At 35.6% G+C, this 20,769-nt stretch overlaps 3 protein-coding genes across 11 annotated transcripts in view; 2 read left to right on the top strand and 1 right to left on the bottom strand.

Moving 5' to 3' along the window:
- The window catches only part of LOC127902639 (probable disease resistance protein RF9), a 91,613-nt gene that overhangs the window by 25,706 nt on the left and 45,138 nt on the right, over positions 1-20,769 (top strand). The window contains exon 2 of one of the 9 annotated variants that reach the window (XM_052442338.1): positions 16,029-16,176. The exons of the other annotated variants lie outside the window; for them this stretch is intronic. The gene's annotated coding sequence lies outside the window, so the exon portion shown is untranslated. Of the gene's footprint in view, positions 1-16,028; positions 16,177-20,769 lie in introns of those variants that run through there. 9 annotated transcript variants of the gene reach the window in all.
- LOC107178722 (uncharacterized) lies at positions 8-763 on the bottom strand. The gene has a single exon (XM_052441026.1). It carries the CDS (start codon positions 761-763, stop codon positions 8-10), a length of 756 nt encoding a protein of 251 aa, XP_052296986.1.
- The window catches only part of LOC102607619 (disease resistance RPP8-like protein 3), a 119,232-nt gene continuing 105,284 nt past the window's right edge, over positions 6,822-20,769 (top strand). Inside the window, exon 1 of the mRNA XM_052442326.1 lies at positions 6,822-6,959. Within this exon, the coding sequence (XP_052298286.1) occupies positions 6,846-6,959 (114 nt within the window). The 5' untranslated portion in view covers positions 6,822-6,845. The remainder of the gene's footprint in view (positions 6,960-20,769) is intronic.

Below are 20,769 nucleotides of genomic sequence, written 5' to 3'. Positions count from 1 at the left end.
GATGACATCAGCGCTTTTTGGACGCATTTCGCAGCTTATCCTTTGGGGATTCTTGCAGAGAGGTGGCTGGCAAAATCTTTTTCTTTTTCTTCAATGGGCTAGTGGGAGGGGTTGCAGTTGGGGCAGCTTGCTTAGTTGACACCGATTTGGTCCTTTTTTGTTCTGGTGAGGCTGTTGCATCAGTGCCTCCAGAAGTGCTGACTTTTCTTTTGCTAGATCTTCTAAGACTAGTACGAACAGGTTTGCTAGGAATTTGCTGTGGAGGAGCTAGAGCTGGTGCATCAGCTGTATGTCCCTCAGCTGTGATGACAGCAATGATGTCAAGTAGCTGCTTGGCTTCTGCGGGTGTACGAGTGACTCTTGTTTCTACATCTACTTGCTTGGCTTCATCTTCAGAGGCAGGAGGGGTAACTATTTTTTCCTTGCCCTTTCTCGAAAGGACTGGAATGGGGGGCTCCTCTTCAGGTTCATCTTCATCTTCTTCTTGGATGATGTGCTTTTTCCTGGGTTTGGAAGAGGTTTTAACTGGAGGTTCCTCACGTTCTTTCTCAGACTCTTCCTTTGCCTCTGTTGGTGAACTGTTAGTTGCAGACTTGTCACCTTCTTCCTCTGGTTGGTCAGATGGTTTAGCATCTTCTGAGTCAACCTCTGCTTCTTTGTCTGAGTCAGCTTCTTCAATGGCTTCTTTACTGCCCACTGTTGGAGCATCTATAGTGTTGGTGTCAAAATTGTACTGTTGGAGCAATGAATCAAGGAAATTCATGTGGATGCTTTTCATGAAAAGAGCAAATTGGTGTAGGTGGCTTTCCAGGTGCTATAGGTAGCTCTTAAACCGATCATTTTCCCTTTGCTGAGCTTCAACACATTACGTGATGCTGGTGCTCAGTGCTTGTATCCTCTATTCTAGCCCAATAGCTCGTCTCGCTCCTGTTACAGCAGCTGGTTCAGTTGTTGCTCCAGCACTTTCACCAGCAATTCTCTCAATGGTGCGTGCAATAATAGAACTATCATTCTTGACATGTTCATCCTTTGCATCAAGACGAACACCTGATACTACACATATGTTGGTTATGAGAGAAGAAAATAACAAGGCAGCAACCTTGTGGTTTTTCATGGCACAATCTCGAATTTCTTTTTCGATAATGCTTCCCACATCTATGGGAAGCCCTCTAACAATAGCATATAATAGCACCAACCTTGCCTGTGAAACAGTAGTGGTGTGGGTGGTTGGCATAAGCCTGGATTTCAGAAATTTCACCCACACCTTAGCAATGGGTTTTAAATCTATCCTATTAATTACATGCCCCTCCTCATTAGCCTACGATGCACCCTCTACTGTAAATGTCGTGAAAATTGTGTTCTATTATTGCGGGGTCAATTTGTCAAGCAACTTGGCATACTCACAATTAATTTCAGCAGGTAAATTATAAAAAAACATTTATAACTCGAAAGTCTAATGGAACAAGTGAGTTTCTTACCCCAAATGTTGTGCTGACCAGAGCTTACCAAATTGGCTTAAAATTCTTTTACTACTGGCAGCACAAGATCTCGAGGGTGGTTGCAAAACTCTAGCCACCCACACCTTGCTGCAGCATTGTGTACTGTTTGCTTAATTCCTATTTATAACGCTAATGACAATGAGGAGAATCACTTAATTAACGTATTGAAATAGCAACGTAGTTTAGATCTACAACGCCACTTGCTATATGAAAATGTACATAATCATAATTAATTAGCGAAAAGGATGTTGTAATTATCTGAAATAAGTAATAAATGCTTCAACTAATCTACAAGGGCATTGGCCAGAGGAAAATGAAGATGGTTGAATGATTAATTACTTTAAACAAAAAATAAGTCGAATCTATGAATAGAATTGTCCTTTCTTTATACATATTCAATTATAACAAACGATTATTAATTTACTCCTAATGAAAGGATTAGGTTTGTCATTATTGCAATTAAACAAGATTCTCATTTTCTCGCATCGCGTGCATTGCAAGTTGCAACAATCGAAAACTCTTGTTGATGCTTAGAGGTGGCAAAAATACCAGCCCGGACCGTACCCGGGCTGTAATACCCTAATTCTCTTAAATATAGTATGATTTATTTTTAAGCTAACCAGCCCCTTGAGTTTATAATATTTAATTTAAGAAATGATGACATAAGGAATGATGACGTAAGCATTGACATAAGCGATGATGTAAGAAGAAGTGTGGAGAAAGTTAAAGAATTCTAGATTTTAGCAAGACATTTAAGAGGATAATCTCATCTTTACTTAGATATTTAATTCTAAGTAAAGATGACATAATCAATGACATAAGTGATGATGCAAGAGAAGTTGTAGAGATAGATAAGAGTCTAGAAACTAGTAAGGTATTTATGAAGGATAACTTCAATCATTGATCAAGAATTATGGAGGCAAAATCCTAGCCATCCATTAGCCTTAAGAAATCCTATAAATACCCCCCACCACTTTTCATTTTGAATGCAACTTAGAAATTTCATTCTCTTCCATTCTAAGTCATAACAACAAGAGTAGAGAAATCCTTAATTTAGAAAGGTTTAGAGAAATCAAGATCAAGAGGCCGATGATATCGATGTGCATTTGTTACTCGAGGATACTAGGAGGTAAGTAAACTAGATTTCGAAACGAATCACAATAAACAATATATATGTTTGACTTGTGTGAAAAGCCTACTTTGATATGTATAAATATGGATTTCTATGTCTCTGCTCATGTGTTTATGTGATGTGTTGTTATGTGTGTTTATGGACATGGGCACACGTATGTGTGAATATTTCATTGACATGAGCACGAAAATGCATTATGTTTTCTGTAAAATGAGAAAGTTGATTTTAGCAAACGGAATTTTTATTTTATGAGATTTTACATTGGGGGTCACCTCTTGAAGTTGTGTGGGGGCCACCTCTTGAGACTATGCAGGGGCCACCTCCTCAAGGCCAGAGCGCCATAAAGTGTCGCGCATGGTGCAAAGTGCCACGCACAGCACAAAGTGCCACAATTGCATAATATGTATTTCATCGAAAGAAAATGAAAAAGTTTGAAAGCGAAAGAAAGAGATTTTTATGAATTTATTTACAGTATTTCTAAAAGATCATGGCATATCATCAATCTGCATTATGTATAAGTATGTATGTACTTTCGTATAAGAAAAACTGGTTTGCTTACTGAGTTTTATGCTCATTATAGTTTATTGTGATTCAGTTTCCAGAAGTCAGGATTGATTCATGAAGAGTGAGAAGATGGATTTGAATTAAGGATGGTGGATGGTTTGGCTAAATTTTTAAGTCATTCCACTGGCTTTTGTATTTGAGGGTCGAATTTTATCAGTTGTAAAGAGTTATTGAAATTCATATTTGAGTTGTGGACATATTTGCCCTTGGATTTCGGACTGGGGCGTTACACGGTCGTTGTGGGCCGGGTATTACCCGGCCCGGGTATAAAGCCGGGTCAGTCTTGGGCATCACTTGATAAACTTGGAACCTGGATTTTATTAAAAAAATATTATAAAATATATATTATTTTAAATATTTATATTTATTTGACTCATTTATTATACATATATAAAGTTTTAAACACTTAAAGTTTATATTTTCATGTCAAATTTTATTGAAATAAATTTAAAACTTATAAAATTACCAAAAATTAAAAAATATATACACATATAATATTAAAAAATATAAAATTTGGGCACCCGGATTAAGACCCGGACCGGTTGCATCCGGGCAGGGTCCGGTCATTGCTATATCCGGACCCGGCCGGGGGTTTTGCCATCCCTACCGATGCTATTAGTATATGATGTATAATGTGACTGGCTGCAAAAATGCTCTGCTGATTTGACACCGGCGTAATTGTAAACTAAACTTTTAATATTAAGTAAAACAAACATATGTTAACAAAAAGAACAATAATTAATCAATTTGGACATTGACAATTAAATAACTATATTTTTTTTTGTTAAATCTTTATTTATAAAAACTCTATTAACAAAAGCCCTCCTTAAATAAGTTCTAGTTAAAAATTTATACCAAACGGAGCTATAATATAATTACAAATTTCCTAACTAAGCTACATTATTATGCACCTTAGCAATTAAAGCAAATACTATTGACTTGAGGAAGCACTTTTTGTGTTTCTTTATTAGTGTGTGCATGTACCAAACAAACTCTTCTTAAAACCAAAAACAAATCTCTCTTTAAATTAATAAATATTCATTTATCAATAAATTAATAAACTATTCATTCAATAATAAATAAATAACTTATCTAAAATAATATTTTTTCTTAGTCCTAACAATATTATTTTATAGATATTGTTCTACATTACTGTGCAATAATTAAAATTTTTTATATTTTTTAAAGTATAGTTACAATCTAGATACATATACGTTGATAATACAACTTTGAAATATATCAAGACAATTTTGAAAATCTACTTCTACTAATAATAATATTATGGAGAAATTAATTGTCACGTGACTGCTGTAGAGTCCTATTCAACAGGATAGTTGTTGTTATAGTCAAAATACATATTTAGTTTTTATTTACTTGTAGAAGTGGTCCACTAAATCAGCACTTGTTGCTATCATTTAGCTGTGTCTTTGTTATTTTTTGTTAATGTTTTTGTATAAATTCATAGTCCGAAGATGAATAAAAGCCTTGGTTACGTTGGCACGTAATTTTCTTCAAAAAATGAATAAAGGCTTCCAATTAATTTTGTTCAAAGTTCCTCTAGTTAGGGGTGGGCATATTTTAACCGAACCGATCCAAACCGACCATTTGGATCGGTTTCATTAGTAAAAAAACTGGTTTCGGTTTATTGGATTGCAAACCGACATCACTCAGTTTAGATTTCGGTTTGGAATCAAACTGATCCAATTCAAAAATATTATATAATTACATTATATTCTAAGTTAAGCAATTTAACTAATTATATTTATTATTTTATGCAGATTTTGACAAATCAAAAGCAATTAGGCCATAAGTTTTGACGAACAAGATTCACAATAGTTTAATTGTCAATTGTTGTTCAAGTTTATTTTAATTTTGTGAGTTTGTTTTGTATTATGTTGTGAACTTGTATGGATGTATTTTTGAATTGTTATGTAGATATCAAAGTAGATATGAATAATATAAAAGAGGTATTAATTTAGATTACGGACACAAAAAAATAACAAATAATTTAGGTAAAATAATATAAAAGAAGTGAGCTTTTAGCTAATAAGTTCAAACTGAGGATCCAAACCGATCCAGATTGAAAAAATTTTAGGTTGATATCAGTTTGAAAATATTTCAAACCGATAGGTTTGGATCGATTTGATAATATGTCTCAAACCGATCCAAACCGAATTTGCCCACCCCTACCTCTAGTATTGGAAGCCTTGGTCTTCCTCGAAATAGACCAAGTTCAGCTGTTCGTTCTTTATTTAATTAACTACTACAATAGGGAAATGAAAGAAAAAGATCTTGAAAAGGCATGATTCCTTATAAGATCGCTAATGCTCAAAATAAGTGGCTCATAGAAAGACAATGACCAGTAATGAACATAACTTAATGGGTTCAATTTCCATCAACTTGTTTGATAGTGTAGATGTGGGATGGAGATTTGTAAAAATAGCGGGGGCTGCAGATGCTAGATGGATTAAAGGAACCTCTTTTGAAAAGCATCGAAAATGAATAAAGTGGGAAAATCAAGATAAGCATGTTTGGTGGATGCATTTTTTGAATTACAAACAAAAAATACAAAATTGAATAGTTCTTGGTTTCCACTTTTTTCATAAAAGTAAAGAATGTTAAATTAATGTTCTCTGATGATATTTCTTATTGGATTTCCCTCAAAAGTAAAATAAATTGTCGGAAAAATAATACCTACTTCCTTAAATTTTAAAAAAATTATCATTTAGACCCTGAAATTTTAAACAGTTGCACCAAAATCTTTTCTTTAACTATGATATCTTAATAACTAAAAAATTGACTTTAAAAAATTTTAATCAATACGAATATAATATAAATAATAAAATCTACGTAGTAGGCTAATAACATTAAAGCATATTTAACATTTAAAATAATATTAAAAAATTCAAATTATGATTTTTATTTTAATCTTATATTTGTATTTATTATAGAGATTTTAAATAAACCTTTGGATTAAAAAGATTTTAAAATTAACAAAATGTCTTCCTATTAATAATATTAACATTATTTTTTATAATATTCAAAATAATTTAAACTTTAATTTATTTATTGTAATATTATGTTTCTATTTATTATTAAAATTACTTTAATATGATAAAATATGAATAATAAATTTTAAAAAATAAAAATATTTTCTTGCTTGTCAACAAATTTTTTTTTTCCACGAAAACCAAAATAAAATTATGTCAATATCAATTCTTTAACAGAACAACCTTACCTTTCTAATGTTCAATACTACTATTTCCATGCCCAAAAATTGTAAAATTTTTAATTAGTCCTGTTACTGGGCTTGAGGCAGTTACGCCACTGAAGGCAAATTGATATTAAAATTTTTTTTTAATGAAAAATTCTTTAAATTTAAAAAGAAACAATTGATTTAAGCACCATCAATTATGTCATGGTAGTAATTAAATAAGATAAAGGTTGGATACCGATTGGGATACCTGTTCTTTTCAAAAGGCACGCGTCTTGGACTTTTCTCTAAATGAACGCGCAACTTACAATGCAAAAAAATGATCAATTTTTCAAGGTTTAGCCACTTACACAGTTTCTTGGCATTTTCCTTTCAAATTCTTCCATGGTGTTTAATCTTTCAACGATACCTCTGGGTGCTACAGAGAGAAGGAGACATGCTGGACGTCCACCTCCGACTATTTCGTGAGAGGTTGAAAAGGGTGTTAGCAGGTGAAGAAGGCACGTTGCCGCTGCCAGATTCAACAAATTTAACTCCACTTTTTCAAAACCTTCTTACGGAGTCCGAAATTATTGTTACTACTCTGCTGGGAAAATATGAAGTTGACATGGCTCGGCATTTGTTTCAACTCCTTAGAGAAGATTTCGATGACTCCAATATATCTTTGCCTTTTTTGCAACTGTTGGACTTAGAAGAAAGCGATGAAGAAGACGTTGAAACAGCAGATATTTTGGAAATTCTGGAGGACATCAATGACTTTGTCCATGAATCTGAGGAAGCCATTGACACATACTTCACCAACATCATGCAGCAGCAAAACAGTGAAGCAGAAAGTGAAAGCAGTACTAATATGGCTCTTCTTGTTGGACTCCACACTAAAATCATTGATATTAGAAGTCGGATGCAACAACTTCCACCCGGCGACAATGGTTTTGATATCAGTGAAAAAAGTAACGAAATCATTCACCTGTTGAGTGAGGGACAACCTCGGCTTGATATCAGTCATTTTGAAAGGGGCAGAGAGGAGTTGTTTGATCTATTGATTGAGGGATCATCTGGGCTTTCAGTGGTTGCAATTCTCGACAGCGGTGGCTTCGATAAGACTGCTTTTGCTGCAGATACTTACAATAATAACCATGTCAAGTTCTATTTTGACTGTCATGCTTGGGTCAGGGTTTCCTTAGACTATGATTTTCGCAGGATATTGGATGACATAATTAAGTCTGTGATCCCTCCATCTCGGGTTAGTGTAATTATCGGTGAAGATTATCAATTGAAGAAATCTATTCTTCGAGATTACCTAACAAACAAGAAGTACTTTATTGTGCTTGATGATGTCTTCGATGACAGTGAGATATGGATTGATGTTGAAGAACTTCTTCCTGATGATGAGAATGGAAGCAGAGTATTTATAACAGTCACTGATCCAGACCTCCTTGCGTCGTTGGAAATGGAAAATGGAGAGAAGATTCGGCTTGATTCGGTGCTCTTTGGAGGACCATTGATCAGATTAAAGCATGAAGCCTGGCAATTTTTCATCCTACACTATGGAAGTATGCCCTTAGAAAATTATCTTCAAGGCGAAGCGTTCCGACAGCTTGGGGACAAATTTGTTCTGTGTTGGAGTTACCTTTTCACTTGAAAGTCTGCTGCATCTATTTGTGTGTCTTCCCTCCAAGTATTGAGATATCTACGGAGCAATTATATCAGTTGTGGGTAGCTGAAGGTTTCATACCATACAACGATGAAGAAACTGTCGAACATCACTTGAAAGAACTAATCCATCGCAGCTTCATTAAAGTGAGTAAGAGAAGAGCCGGAGGCACGATTAAAGCGTGTTATGTTCTAAGTCATGTATACTACACTTCATTATTTTTGGTGGCAGAGAAGACGAGATTTGTCTGGATGCCTGACATGGAAGAGGAATCACTGGCAAATTTTAAACGGTGCTTCATTTTGAAAGATCTGATTGACTTCTTTTCTTCTTTGAAACATTCTTACATGTACTTCCAGTCTTTTCTGAATCACAGTTTAAAAAGCAATCATCTTAACATATATCGGGCCTTGTACATACCATAACATACATAAGACTACCCACAACACTAGCATATGGAACACGAGCCATGTAATTGCGCTCCTCTTGAGATCTAGGACATGAAGAAGAGCTTAATTTGAAATGAGGAGTTAGAGGTGTATATACCGGTTTAGTTTTGTCATCCATACCGAATCTTTCTAGCACTTTCTTTAAATAAGACTTTTGAGTCAACCATAAGCTCCCATTCTTCTTGTCTCTACGAATCTCCATCCTAAGTATTCTCTATGCATCACCCAAGTCTTTCATCTCGAACTCAGAAGCTAGCTGCTTCTTTAATCTTTCGATCTCATCTCTACTCTTCGAAGCTATAAGCATATCGTCGACATAGAGTAACAAATAGATGAAATCTCCATATGGTAGTCTTCTAAAGTAAACACAATGATCATGTTCACTTTTGGTGAATTTCTGCCCTTGTATAAATTGATCAAATCTTTTGTACCACTGCCTTGGTGATTGCTTCAGTCCATACAAAGATTTAATCAACCTACACACATGATTTTCCTTTCCACTAACTTTGAAACCACAAGGCTGAATCATATAGATTTCCTCCTCCAAATCTCCATGTAAGAATGCCGTCTTAACATCCAACTGAGCCAACTTTAACTCATATTCTGCAACTAAAGCAAGTAAGATGCGAATAGAAGTATGTTTTACAACTAGAGAGAAAACTTTATTGTAGTCAATACCTTTCTTCTGAACAAAACCTTTTGCCACGAGCCTTGCCTTGTATCGAGGAGTTGATTGATTCGGAGATCCTTGCTTCTTGGTGTAGACCCATTTATTCCCAATAGCCTTTTTCCCCTTTGGTAACTTTACAAGTTCCCAAGTCTGGTTTTGATAGAGACATTTCATCTCTTCTTCCATGGCTAGCTAGACTGATCACTTTCACTGCTGCGTAATGCTTCACCAAAAGTGTTGGGGATGTCATCATCAATAACTGAAAGTGCATAGGCTATCACTATATCTTTAGTAAGCCATCCGGGTTTCTTTATCTCTCTTCTTGGCTTCTTTGTTGCTATAAAATCATCATTATCTACATCATCAATTGTTTCTTCATTTTGTGGGACATCAGAAGAAACAACCTCTTCTTCAACTCTAGGTGTCACCTCCATAGTTGAACCATTCTTTGATGTAGAACTAACTGGTACATATGGAGTTGCATCAAACTCCACCCGCTGCAATACCTCTTTGGTCTTGTTCTCCACCTGCTGAGAACTTGAAGCTTTTATCATTGAAGCTTCATCAAATGTGACATCTCTGCTACACACAAACTTTTTGTCTTCGAGATCCTAAAGCTTAAAGCCCTTTACTCCACCTTTGAATCCCACAAAGATAGCTTTTCTAGCACGAAGATTTAGTTTACCTTCTTTGACATGATAATAAGCTGGACACTCGAATATACGAAGGGAATTATAGTCTTGTGCATGCTTTCCAGATCACATTTCCATAGGAGTTTTACCTCCAATTGCAGTAGAAGGCAACCGGTTTACTAAGTGACTTGCGTAGCTCACAGCTTCAGCCCAAAACTTTTTATCTAAACCAACATTAGATAACATACACCGTACCTTCTCCAGTAAAGTACGATTCATACGCTCAGCCACACCGTTCTGTTGTGAAGTATGTCTCATTGTGAAATGTTTTTTAATACCCTCATTCTGGCATACTTGCAAGAATGGATCAGAAGTATATTCACCCCCATTATCATATCGTAATACTTTGATCTTTCTGCCAGTTTGAGTCTCCACCAATTTCTTCCATTTCACGAAAATCTTTAGAACCTCATCCTTTGCTCGCATGGTGTATACCCACACACGTCTAGAGAAATCATCAACAAAAGTAACAAAATAATGGCTTCCACCAATTGATGCAGTCTTGGTTGGTCCTCATACATCACTATGAACATATTCAAAGATCTCATGAGTATCGTGATTAGCTGTATCAAACTTGACCCTTGTTTTCTTGCCTACTACACAATGCTCACAAAAATTTAATTTATAGGTTTTGGTACCTTTTAAGAGTCCATGCCTCATCAGAGTTTGCAAATACTTCTCTCCAACATGTCCCAGTCGTACATGCCATAACTTGGTGGTGTCACTGTGCGCCTCAACAACATTTGCTTCATTAGTTGTACCTCCTTTCAAATAATACAGATTGTGACGCCGAACCCCTTGCAGAATCACCATAGCCCCGTGTGTAAACTTCATTATACCATCTTTAATGGTAACCTTGTAGCCTTTAGGTTCCAGAGCACCCATAGAAATTAGATTTTTCTTTAAAACTGGAACAAATCTAACCTCTTTGAGTTCTCTGACCATTCCATCAAACATTTTGAGCCGAATTGTTCCTATCCCCATTGTATGACAAGGTTGATTTTTCCCCATCACAACTGCACCGGATTCCAGATTATGAAAATTCGTAAACCATTCCTTAATAAGACACAAATGATAGGTTGCTCCAGTATTAAGTATCCACTCGCTCGAACTAGCCATATATGTTGCATGAGTGATACTTAGTGAATAATTAGAGTCCTCATCTTTCTATGCCATGTTTGCTGCTGCTGGTTTTTTTCCATCTCTCTTTTGAGTCTTTGGACAATCTTTCCTCCAATGGCCATTTTCATGACAAAAGGCGCACTAATCTTGAGCTATATTTCTGCTTCTCGATTTAGATCGAGAATTCCTTCCACCACGCTTCTTCTGTTTCTCCATAGCCCAATCTCTACTCACCAAAACTTTAGACGATGCTCGTTCAGAATTTTTATCATTATTCCAAATCTCCAAGTTAGTCAATGTTGTGAAAACATTTTTGAAGACGATCACACTCTTCCCATTTATCAAGATAGTCACAAAATGACTATATTCTTCTAGTAGTGAGTGTAACAGAATCATAGCTTTGACTTCATCCTTAATATCTTCATCAAGATTCTTCAAATCAGCAAGTAACTTTTCAAATCTTGAGACATGATCGTGCCTTGACACCTCAGACTTCATTCGAAAGCCATATACTTGGCTCATTGCATGAAGACGATTTTCAGGACTTTTCAGCAGGTACTTCTCCTCTAATGTACGCCATAAAGTCACCGTACACTCCTCATCTGTCACCAAGTATTTCACCTCCTTGGTCAAACAAGATCTAATCTGACCACAAGCTTTCTCGTTCATACGATCCCCAATTTCTTCATCATACAAGTGTCTTTTATTTTTCAGAACAACATCAAGATCGATTTGAATAAGGGCATCCATAACTTCGCGCCTCTACATGCCGAAGTTGGTTTTCCCATCAAACTTTTCAAAATCGATCTTTTGACCTCCTATAACATGTGTTGAATAGCGATTTGACAAATCTCGCCTCCCACCTGAAGTGTCTCCTGAAATAGTCTCGGTAGATCTCTCCCCAATTTTGGAAGTTTCACCTTCTACCATTTTCTCAACGAACTATTTCCACTTGAAAAACAACCTCTATGATGTTAATTTCGCGTGAATAAATACACCAGGAAAGTTCCCATGAAACTGGATAGGAACTTGGTCACAATTAAAAAACCAGAATCCTTAGACTCTTATCACCTTTTTTTACAGAACTTTCCTAGACATGAAAAAATACACACTACTTATAATAGACTGTCTCTCAAGTACAAATGGTCGTCTCCACCGTATTCGTGAACAGTACCGCATGTGAACAATACCGTATACATGAATAGTATTGTATACGTGAACAGTGCCGTATACATGAACAATACCGTATCCCCCAAGTACGAACCGTCGGCTCTGATACCACTTGTTGTGTGCGGAATGCGGAATCAAGCACACCAAATAATTACTGAAAAATAAAAGACACAAAATTTACGTGGTTCGGTAATTAAACCTACATCCACGAAGGCAAGAAAGAATAATTGTTTATTTAACAATTAATAGAGTAAAATATTTGAGTAACGAATCTCACTTTCCAGAAACCCAAATATACCCAGTACTCTCATACTCTGCAGGAAAAATAAATTCCCCAGAGACACTTCTCTCAAAAGCTTAGAAACTTATAAGCTTAACAATTTTGGGATAAAATGGAATGAAGAAATGCTCTCTATTTATAGGCTTGAAGATAGTACTATTCCACCTAACCCATGCAAATATGTCAATGGTGTCCATTTGGCAAATTTGATAAATTTGCCAACTTTTCATTTTTTCCTTAATTGTTTGGTAGCCCTTTGAAATTTTGCCGCATGCATGACTTTTCAACAATGGGATAATCTTGAACAAGTTCTTCCTGACAATCAGAATGGAAGCAGAGTATTGATAACGGTCACTGATCCAGAGCTCCTTCTGTCATTGGAAATGGAAAACGGAGAGAAGATTCGGCCTGATTCAGTGCTCAATGGAGGACCAATGATTAGATTAAAGCATGAATCCTGGCAATTTTTCATCCTACACTATGGAAGTATGCCATTAGAAAATTATTTTCTAGGCGAAGCGTTTCTGACAGTTTGGAGACAAATTTATACTGTGATGGAGTTACCTTTTCACTTGAAAGTCTGCTGCATCTATTTGTGTGTCTTCCCTCCAAGTATTGAGATATCTACAAGGCAGTTATATCAGTTGTGGGTAGCTGAAGGTTTCATACCATACAACGGTGAAGAAACTGCCGAACATTACTTGAAAGAACTAATCCATCGCGGCTTCATTAAAGTGAGTAAGAGAAGAGCCAGAGACACAATTAAATCATGTTATGTTCCAAGTTTTATATATACTTCGTTGGCTTTGGTGGCAGAGAAGACGGGATTTGTCTGGATGCCTGACATGGAAGAGGAATCTCTGGCAAATGTTAAACGGTGCTTCATTTTGAAAGATCTGATTGACTTCTTTTCTTCTTTGAAACATTCTGACATGTACCTCCAATCTTTTCTGAATCACAGTTCAAAAAACAATCATCTTAATTCGAAAGATTACGAGAATTTTTTTAAAAGGTTCAAATACCTTCGGGTCCTGAACTTGGGTTCTGCAGTTCTTGACCAATATCCATCCGGATTAGAAAATTTATATCTTTTGAAGTATTTGAAATTGAATATCCCTTCGCTCAAATGCCTTCATTCACTGCTATGCACCCTTTTAAACCTTGAAACACTAGAAATGCCATCTAGCTACATAGATCAGTCACCACATGATATTTGGATGATGCAAAAACTCATGCATTTATACTTCTATTGCATCTCTCCCTGCACCTCCAAAAATTATTCCAGCTCTTTGAAAAATCTCATTTTCATATCAGCCTTACACCCTAGTAGTTGCACTCCGACTATATTGGGTGTTGTGCAAATTTTAATGTACTCGCAAGCGCACGAATCTATTGTAGAATAGACTAATGGTGACGAGTGTTGATCCCACGAAGAGGTGGATTTTAATTATATGTAGAATTAATTTTGTAAATGGGTGGTTGGAATTGTGGTGGAAGTGATTTAAATTATCCTAAAATTGGAATTGAAATGACAATAATAAATTCTAAAATTGGAATTGCAATGACGAGAATAAATTGAAGATAATTCTATTGAAATGACGTACTTGGGTATTCGGATCCGTATCAACATGCATCATGGGCTAAATATTCCTTATTAATACCAATTAAATCGTGAGGGGGGAATCCACACCTCATGAACCACACTCTAATCAATATGGTGCTAAGGGCTTATTGTGCCAAATAATAATAACCTTGTACTAGGGGGCCGGTGGAACCAAGGCGGTACTAGACAAGATTAGTATTATTTGTCGACGAGAAGTCAAAACATCCACAAAAATTAGAGGGGAAGAGAAAGTAAATTTACCAAATAAAGCCCATGACACATGTTGAGACTTCACCTTCAACCCAAGCTTGAAAGAAAATTAGCTACTCATAATTGAACTAGGGGCAAAATGGGAATTTATTAAAATACGTAGAAAATATAAGATGGAGAGAGAATTACAGAAAATGGAGTCCAAAAATGGATTCAGAGATATCCAATTAGGGGGGAGAGACCCCCTTTTTATAGATACATGGAGTAAATCATGGCCATCGGATTAAAAATAGTTTGGACGCTCAGGATTGCGCCACGTCATCAGTCAACAGTACGCGGTTTGACCACACAGGTGAACAGTAACACGGTTTGACCCGGCTTTGAACAGTAACGCGGTTTGGTTGAAAATAATCCTGTGTAATGCATGTATCGTACGCGCAAGTTTTGGTCCACTAATATGCTGCCACGTCACCATCAACAGTTCATAAGAATTTTAGACCAACAGGATCATGACACCTCATCAGTCAATGCCACATCATCGGTCAATGCCACGTCATCGATCCGTCTATGTGAACAGTGTCGTGAACAGTAACGTAGACAGTACCGTACATGTGAACAGTGCCATTTTTCCTTTTATGCTCCTCCTAAGGTTTTCGACCGTCCTGAGTTCAAAAGTGATGTTCGTTTTGCCGTTTGATCTCTCGTTTATTGTGAAATGACTATGATGCCCCTAAAATACACAAAATACTTAATTAAAATAAAACACACATAATTAAATTACAAGAACCTTAAATACATAAAAGTAAGGGTTGTTAGTAAGACTTGAAATGTAAAATGACGATTTTCTTCTTTATAAATATACATTTTCTAACACTTAACATTGGGCAGACTACGAAATATTCAAACTGTAAAGATATCTGGAGATTTGAGTTACTATCAATCTGGGGTTTCCAAAAGCCTTTGCGAACTCCACAAACTTGAATGCTTGAAGCTGGTGAATGAGAGCAAGCCCTCAAGAATGGTCCTATCTGAATACCAATTTCCCCCAAGTCTGATCCAACTGAGTTTATCAAATACTGAGCTAATGGAGGATCCCATGCCAATGCTGGAAAAGCTTCCACACCTTTAAGTGCTGAAACTGAAGCAGAACTCGTATTTAGGAAGAAAGCTTCCTTTTGTTGGCTTGAGTAGCTTTCCCAACTTAAGGTTTTGCACCTGAAATCAATGTATTGGCTAGATGAGTGGACGATGGGGGCTGGAGCAATGCCGAAACTTGAAAGCTTAATTGTCAACCCATGTGCTTACTTGAGAAAGCTTCCAGAAAAGCTGTGGTGCATAAAGAGCTTGCGCAAATTGGACTTACACTGGCCCCAGACACAGTTGAGACAAGGACTACGGACTTTCGAGGATATGGAGTGGCGATATGACATCTAGTTATATCCTTCCGGAATCTGATGGATTGAATTGAGTGAGTTTTAATCTTATCTGATAACTCATACTTTTATATGCATTTTCTTTTTTTCCCACTTTCTCTATATATCTATGTTTATCGTAAAACCTTCAAGGAGGTTATAAAAGTGCCAAACTAATTGAGGCCGCTTCTAATGTCAAAATTATGTCCCAACGTAGACTCAGCTTGACTGGCAAAACAGAGTGGGATAGCCACAAATTACAGCAGAGAAACAAAGAAAGATCTTTTTATATCTATCTAATAAGAACTGTCAAAGCAGATTTTCATTTATGATTCTCATTTCCCTTTACTTATGTAGGCAAAACTGGAGAGGGAAACAACACCAGCCGGACTTTCAATTTCAATTTTAACTGAGCATCGATTCATGAGACATGGCATTGTTTTGTTTAGCTGATTTCAAGGATTTGCTTTAATATGCCATGGTTGCAATATTGTCTACAAACTTGAATAGTTGCACTCCTTTTTCCATTTTGAATTTGCTGGTATGTATGTAGGGGTGTGTGTGTGTGTCTATACTGTGTTTTGATTAATGTTTTATGCTTAGAAGTACTCCATTTAAATCCCCGACTTGCAGGTATGGTTTGGCTAGCTTTGGACTTGTATGGTTTGCTAGTCAAAGAAATATCAATCTTCTAGGAAAACTACCTCTTGCATGTACATTTCTGGCTTCATTTTAGTTGCTGATTGCACCTTCAATTTCATTAGAGACGGTACAACTAAAAATTGTGATGCATAAATAATCTTAGAATATCCTTTCTCAATAAAATGATGCATGTATTGATGCTTTGATTCATACCATAGAGTCGTTTGTATTTATTGAGAGTCAACGTACATACACTTTGTAGTATAGGCCAGAGATCTGCAATCTACTCCCAACAGTATTCGGAGAGATATCTAATGCTATCCAGATTCATAGAAATGAGCCTCGTTAAAAGCCTAGTGGCGCAATGAGTTTATTTCCTCAAGTAATGTTCTGTAGGTTGCTTAAATATTGATGGGGTGTCGAGTTGTAACCCAGTTGATTAATTTCCAATACAACTGATATAGCAGCATTATGGGGTCATACGAGAACAAACAAGTGGGAAACTTTCATCTAGAGAATTAGTAGAGCCGCACTTTCAATCAAACTGTTATCATGAACAACAATTCATGAGTAAATTGTTATTCAAACCGTAGGTAGCTTACACAAACTTAAATGGCTTTCAGGTAGAAGCAATGGCAGTGCTGGGAATTCAATGCAATCAATCCAATACGGGAATTAAGTTCAAGTAGTACTATAATTTAAAAAAATTTCGATAAGATAATAGGTACCAAATTTTTAAAATTTCATCGAAATACTTTCATAGAATCAAGTTAAATACAGCCATTTTCCATATGTTTTCATATTTTAAATCGTTGAATCATAATTAACCTCATTATCAACAAGTGGGTTATCATTGTCTAATAGAGCGTCTTTAGCGGTTATCTTAAAATAAATAGTCACATTATTGTCTGATTTTTAAGATATTAACAAATTTTACCCATACCTCAATTGTCAGAGAGGGAAAAAAAATGAGTGAGTGTGCGTTTGGGATTAAGGTTGGACAACTGTAGCTTTTAAGTTACAGCAGCAAAATGTTTGGTAAACACTAACTACTGTAGCGCAAAAGTTATGTTAATTTAATTTTTCACTTGTATAATAGAAAATTTATTATATATTTAATAATTTTGTCTAAATTATTATTTAAAATTTATATTTACTATATATTATTAACTTTTGTTTAATAGTTATAGTACTTTTTAGTATTTTGTTACAATCTAACTAATTCCGATTCCGATTCCAAGACAAAGTAATTGCAATTCAGCTCATTCCGATTTCGATTCTTACAGTTTAAGTAAACAACTTATTTTTATTCTCATTACCTATTACGATTCCAGGGCATTCGCATTCCTATTCATTCTGATTCCAGCTCATTCCAATTCCAGTTTAGTAAACGCAACATACTCTGCAAAAAATCATTCCAAATTTCATAATTTTTTCCCTCTTACTTATTTCCAAAGTTATTTTCTTGCTCTTCCTAGCATTTCTGTAATTCTGAATCCCTTAATGATGAGGGGAAAAAGATTGCGAAAGTCAAACTGATTAAAGCTAAACATATAAATATTAGAATCCAAACTTTCCATGCCCAAATTCGGTTGAATATGAAATATATAAAAGTAGCAAATTGACTAAATCAAAAAACTAAAAAATCAAAATTCATCAACTCCTAATTTCATTACAAAATCGTTCACAAGTTAATTGAGATCAGTATTAGGTGATCAAAGCTCAAGCTTTTTTAATAAGGAAAGCTCAAAAGAATTTCATAAGAAATCACATACCAATGAAAATCAATGCAGGGAAACAATTGAGCTAATTTCCTAGAGGGTATAACGCTGATGACAATGAGGAGAATCACCTAATTAACGTATTGAAATAGCAACTTAGTTCTGGAAATTCTGGAGGACATCAATCACTTTGTCCATGAATCTAAGGAAGCCATTGACACATTCTTCAGCAACATCATGCAACAGCAAAACAATGAAAATGAAAGTGAAAGCAGTAGTAATATGGCTTTTCTTGATGGACTCCATAGTACAATCATTGATATTAGTAATCGGATGCAACAACTTCCACCCAGCGACGATGGTTCTGATTTGGTTTTTATCTTTAGAACATTCTGACATGTATCTTCGATCTTTTATGAATTATAGTTCAGAAAGCGATCATCACGCTCTGATAGAATGCGAGAATTTTTCTAAAAAGTTCAAACGCCTTCGGGTACTGAACTTGGGTTCTGCAGTTCTCGACCAAATTGAATTTATTTCTTTTGAAGTATTTAAAATTGAATATCCCTTCGCTCAAATGCATTCCTTCACTGCTACGCTCCCTCTTAAACCTTCAAACACTAGAAATGCCATCAAGCTACATACATCAATCACCAGAGGATATTTGGATGATGCAGAAACTCATGCATCTAAACTTCGGTTGCATCACTCTCCCCGCACGACCAAAAAATTATTGCAGCTCTCTGAAAAATCTCATTTTCATATCAGCCTTACACCCTAGTAGTTGCACTCAAGATATATTGGGCAGACTACGAAATATTCAAACTGTAAAGATATCTGGAGATTTGAGTTACTATCAATCTGGGGTTTCCAAAAGCCTTTGCGAACTCCACAAACTTGAATGCTTGAAGCTGGTGAATGAGAGCAAGCCCTCAAGAATGGTCCTATCTGAATACCAATTTCCCCCAAGTCTGATCCAACTGAGTTTATCAAATACTGAGCTAATGGAGGATCCCATGCCAATGCTGGAAAAGCTTCCACACCTTTAAGTGCTGAAACTGAAGCAGAACTCATATTTAGGAAGAAAGCTTCCTTTTGTTGGCTTGAGTAGCTTTCCCAACTTAAGGTTTTGCACCTGAAATCAATGTATTGGCTAGATGAGTGGACGATGGGGGCTGGAGTAATGCCGAAACTTGAAAGCTTAATTGTCAACCCATGTGCTTACTTGAGAAAGCTTCCAGAAGAGCTGTGGTGCATTAAGAGCTTGCGCAAATTTGATTTACATTGGCCTCAGACAGAATTGAGACAAGGACTACGGACTTTTGAGGATATGGAGTGGCGGTATGACATCCAGTTTTAATCTTATCTGATAACTCATGATCCCATTATGTCTATCTAATAAGACCTGTAAAAGCAGATTTTCATTTATGATTCTCATTTCCCTTTACTTATGTAGGCAAAACTAGAGAGGGAAACAACACCAGCCAGACTTTCAGTTTCAATTTTAATTAAGCTTTGATTCACGAGACAAGGCATTGTTTATTTGGCAAATTTCGAGGATTTGCTATAAATATGCTGTTAGAGTGCAATTTATGCACTAGTTTTGCATTGTTTACTTCCCTTAATATCAATGTTTTGCACTTAATAATAGTGATTTACTTGTGTTTTACTTTTGTAGGTGTAATTCTATTGATTGATGATAAAATTGAGCTATAAGATGATGTTTAAGGATGATTGTTCTCTTGGAGAAAGTATGAGCGTCAGAAGAACTTTGTTGATAAGGCGTGGGCTCGTGCTGTCAACTGCGGACCTGCAGTTTTTAGTTTAACGTGTTTTGTATTTTTTGTTATTTTTGTAATTACGAATTTAATATTTCAGATATTAGGATTTTATTTTAAATAGAATTCTAAAAGAGAAGAGAGAGAGAGTATTTAAGGGAGGAATCTATTGTGAAAAAAAGGAGGATTTTGGGGATTGGAGAAAAAGAAATAATCCTTAGATCTTAATTTTTCTCTTCTCTCTATGAAGAACTAAACCTATTTTTCTGGTTGAAGGATAATGAAGCTTTGATTCATCACTACTGTGAGATCTTTCTTGTGCTTTAATTGTTCTATTGCTTTTTGGGTATTTGTTTATTCTCTGAATTATTTTCATGATTATGTTCGTTAATTAGGTAATTGGCCACTATTTAATTATCAACTTAATCTATTGTCAATTAAAGGATTCATCGTATGAAGAATTTAATGTTTGTGACAAATAACATAGCAGAGAGTTGTGTTGTGAGAATAAACAATCTAATTTAAATGAATCATCATATGTGTTGATTAGGATTTGAGTCTCTCTGGTTTTTTAGGCTGTCAATTGATTAAATTCTATGATCGTATCTAGGGTTGTCTATTGATTAGGGAAATAACCAACAGTCGTACCTTGGTTATCGACTAGTTAAGGAGAGATTGGCTATTAGAGGGTCTCAGTAGCTATAACCGATCTATTCATGAGTAATAATAATCTATATTTGAATCAATGATCAGTAGTCGAATCAAGCTGAGTTAATTCCTTCAACCAGAGCTTTCTCCAATTTGAATTACAACTTTAATTTGCATTCTTGTTATTTTTATTTGATTTTTATTATTGTCAACAATTCCCCCATTTTACGTTTTATGTTTCAAAAGGATTTAAATAATTACCGATCTCTGTAGACACGACCCTGCTCAATCACTATACACAATTTATTT

This window comes from Citrus sinensis, chromosome 5 (genome assembly GCF_022201045.2).
Source record: "Citrus sinensis cultivar Valencia sweet orange chromosome 5, DVS_A1.0, whole genome shotgun sequence".
In the NCBI taxonomy this organism is placed as follows: domain Eukaryota; kingdom Viridiplantae; phylum Streptophyta; class Magnoliopsida; order Sapindales; family Rutaceae; genus Citrus; species Citrus sinensis.
This window is presented reverse-complemented; position numbering and strand designations above follow the sequence as displayed.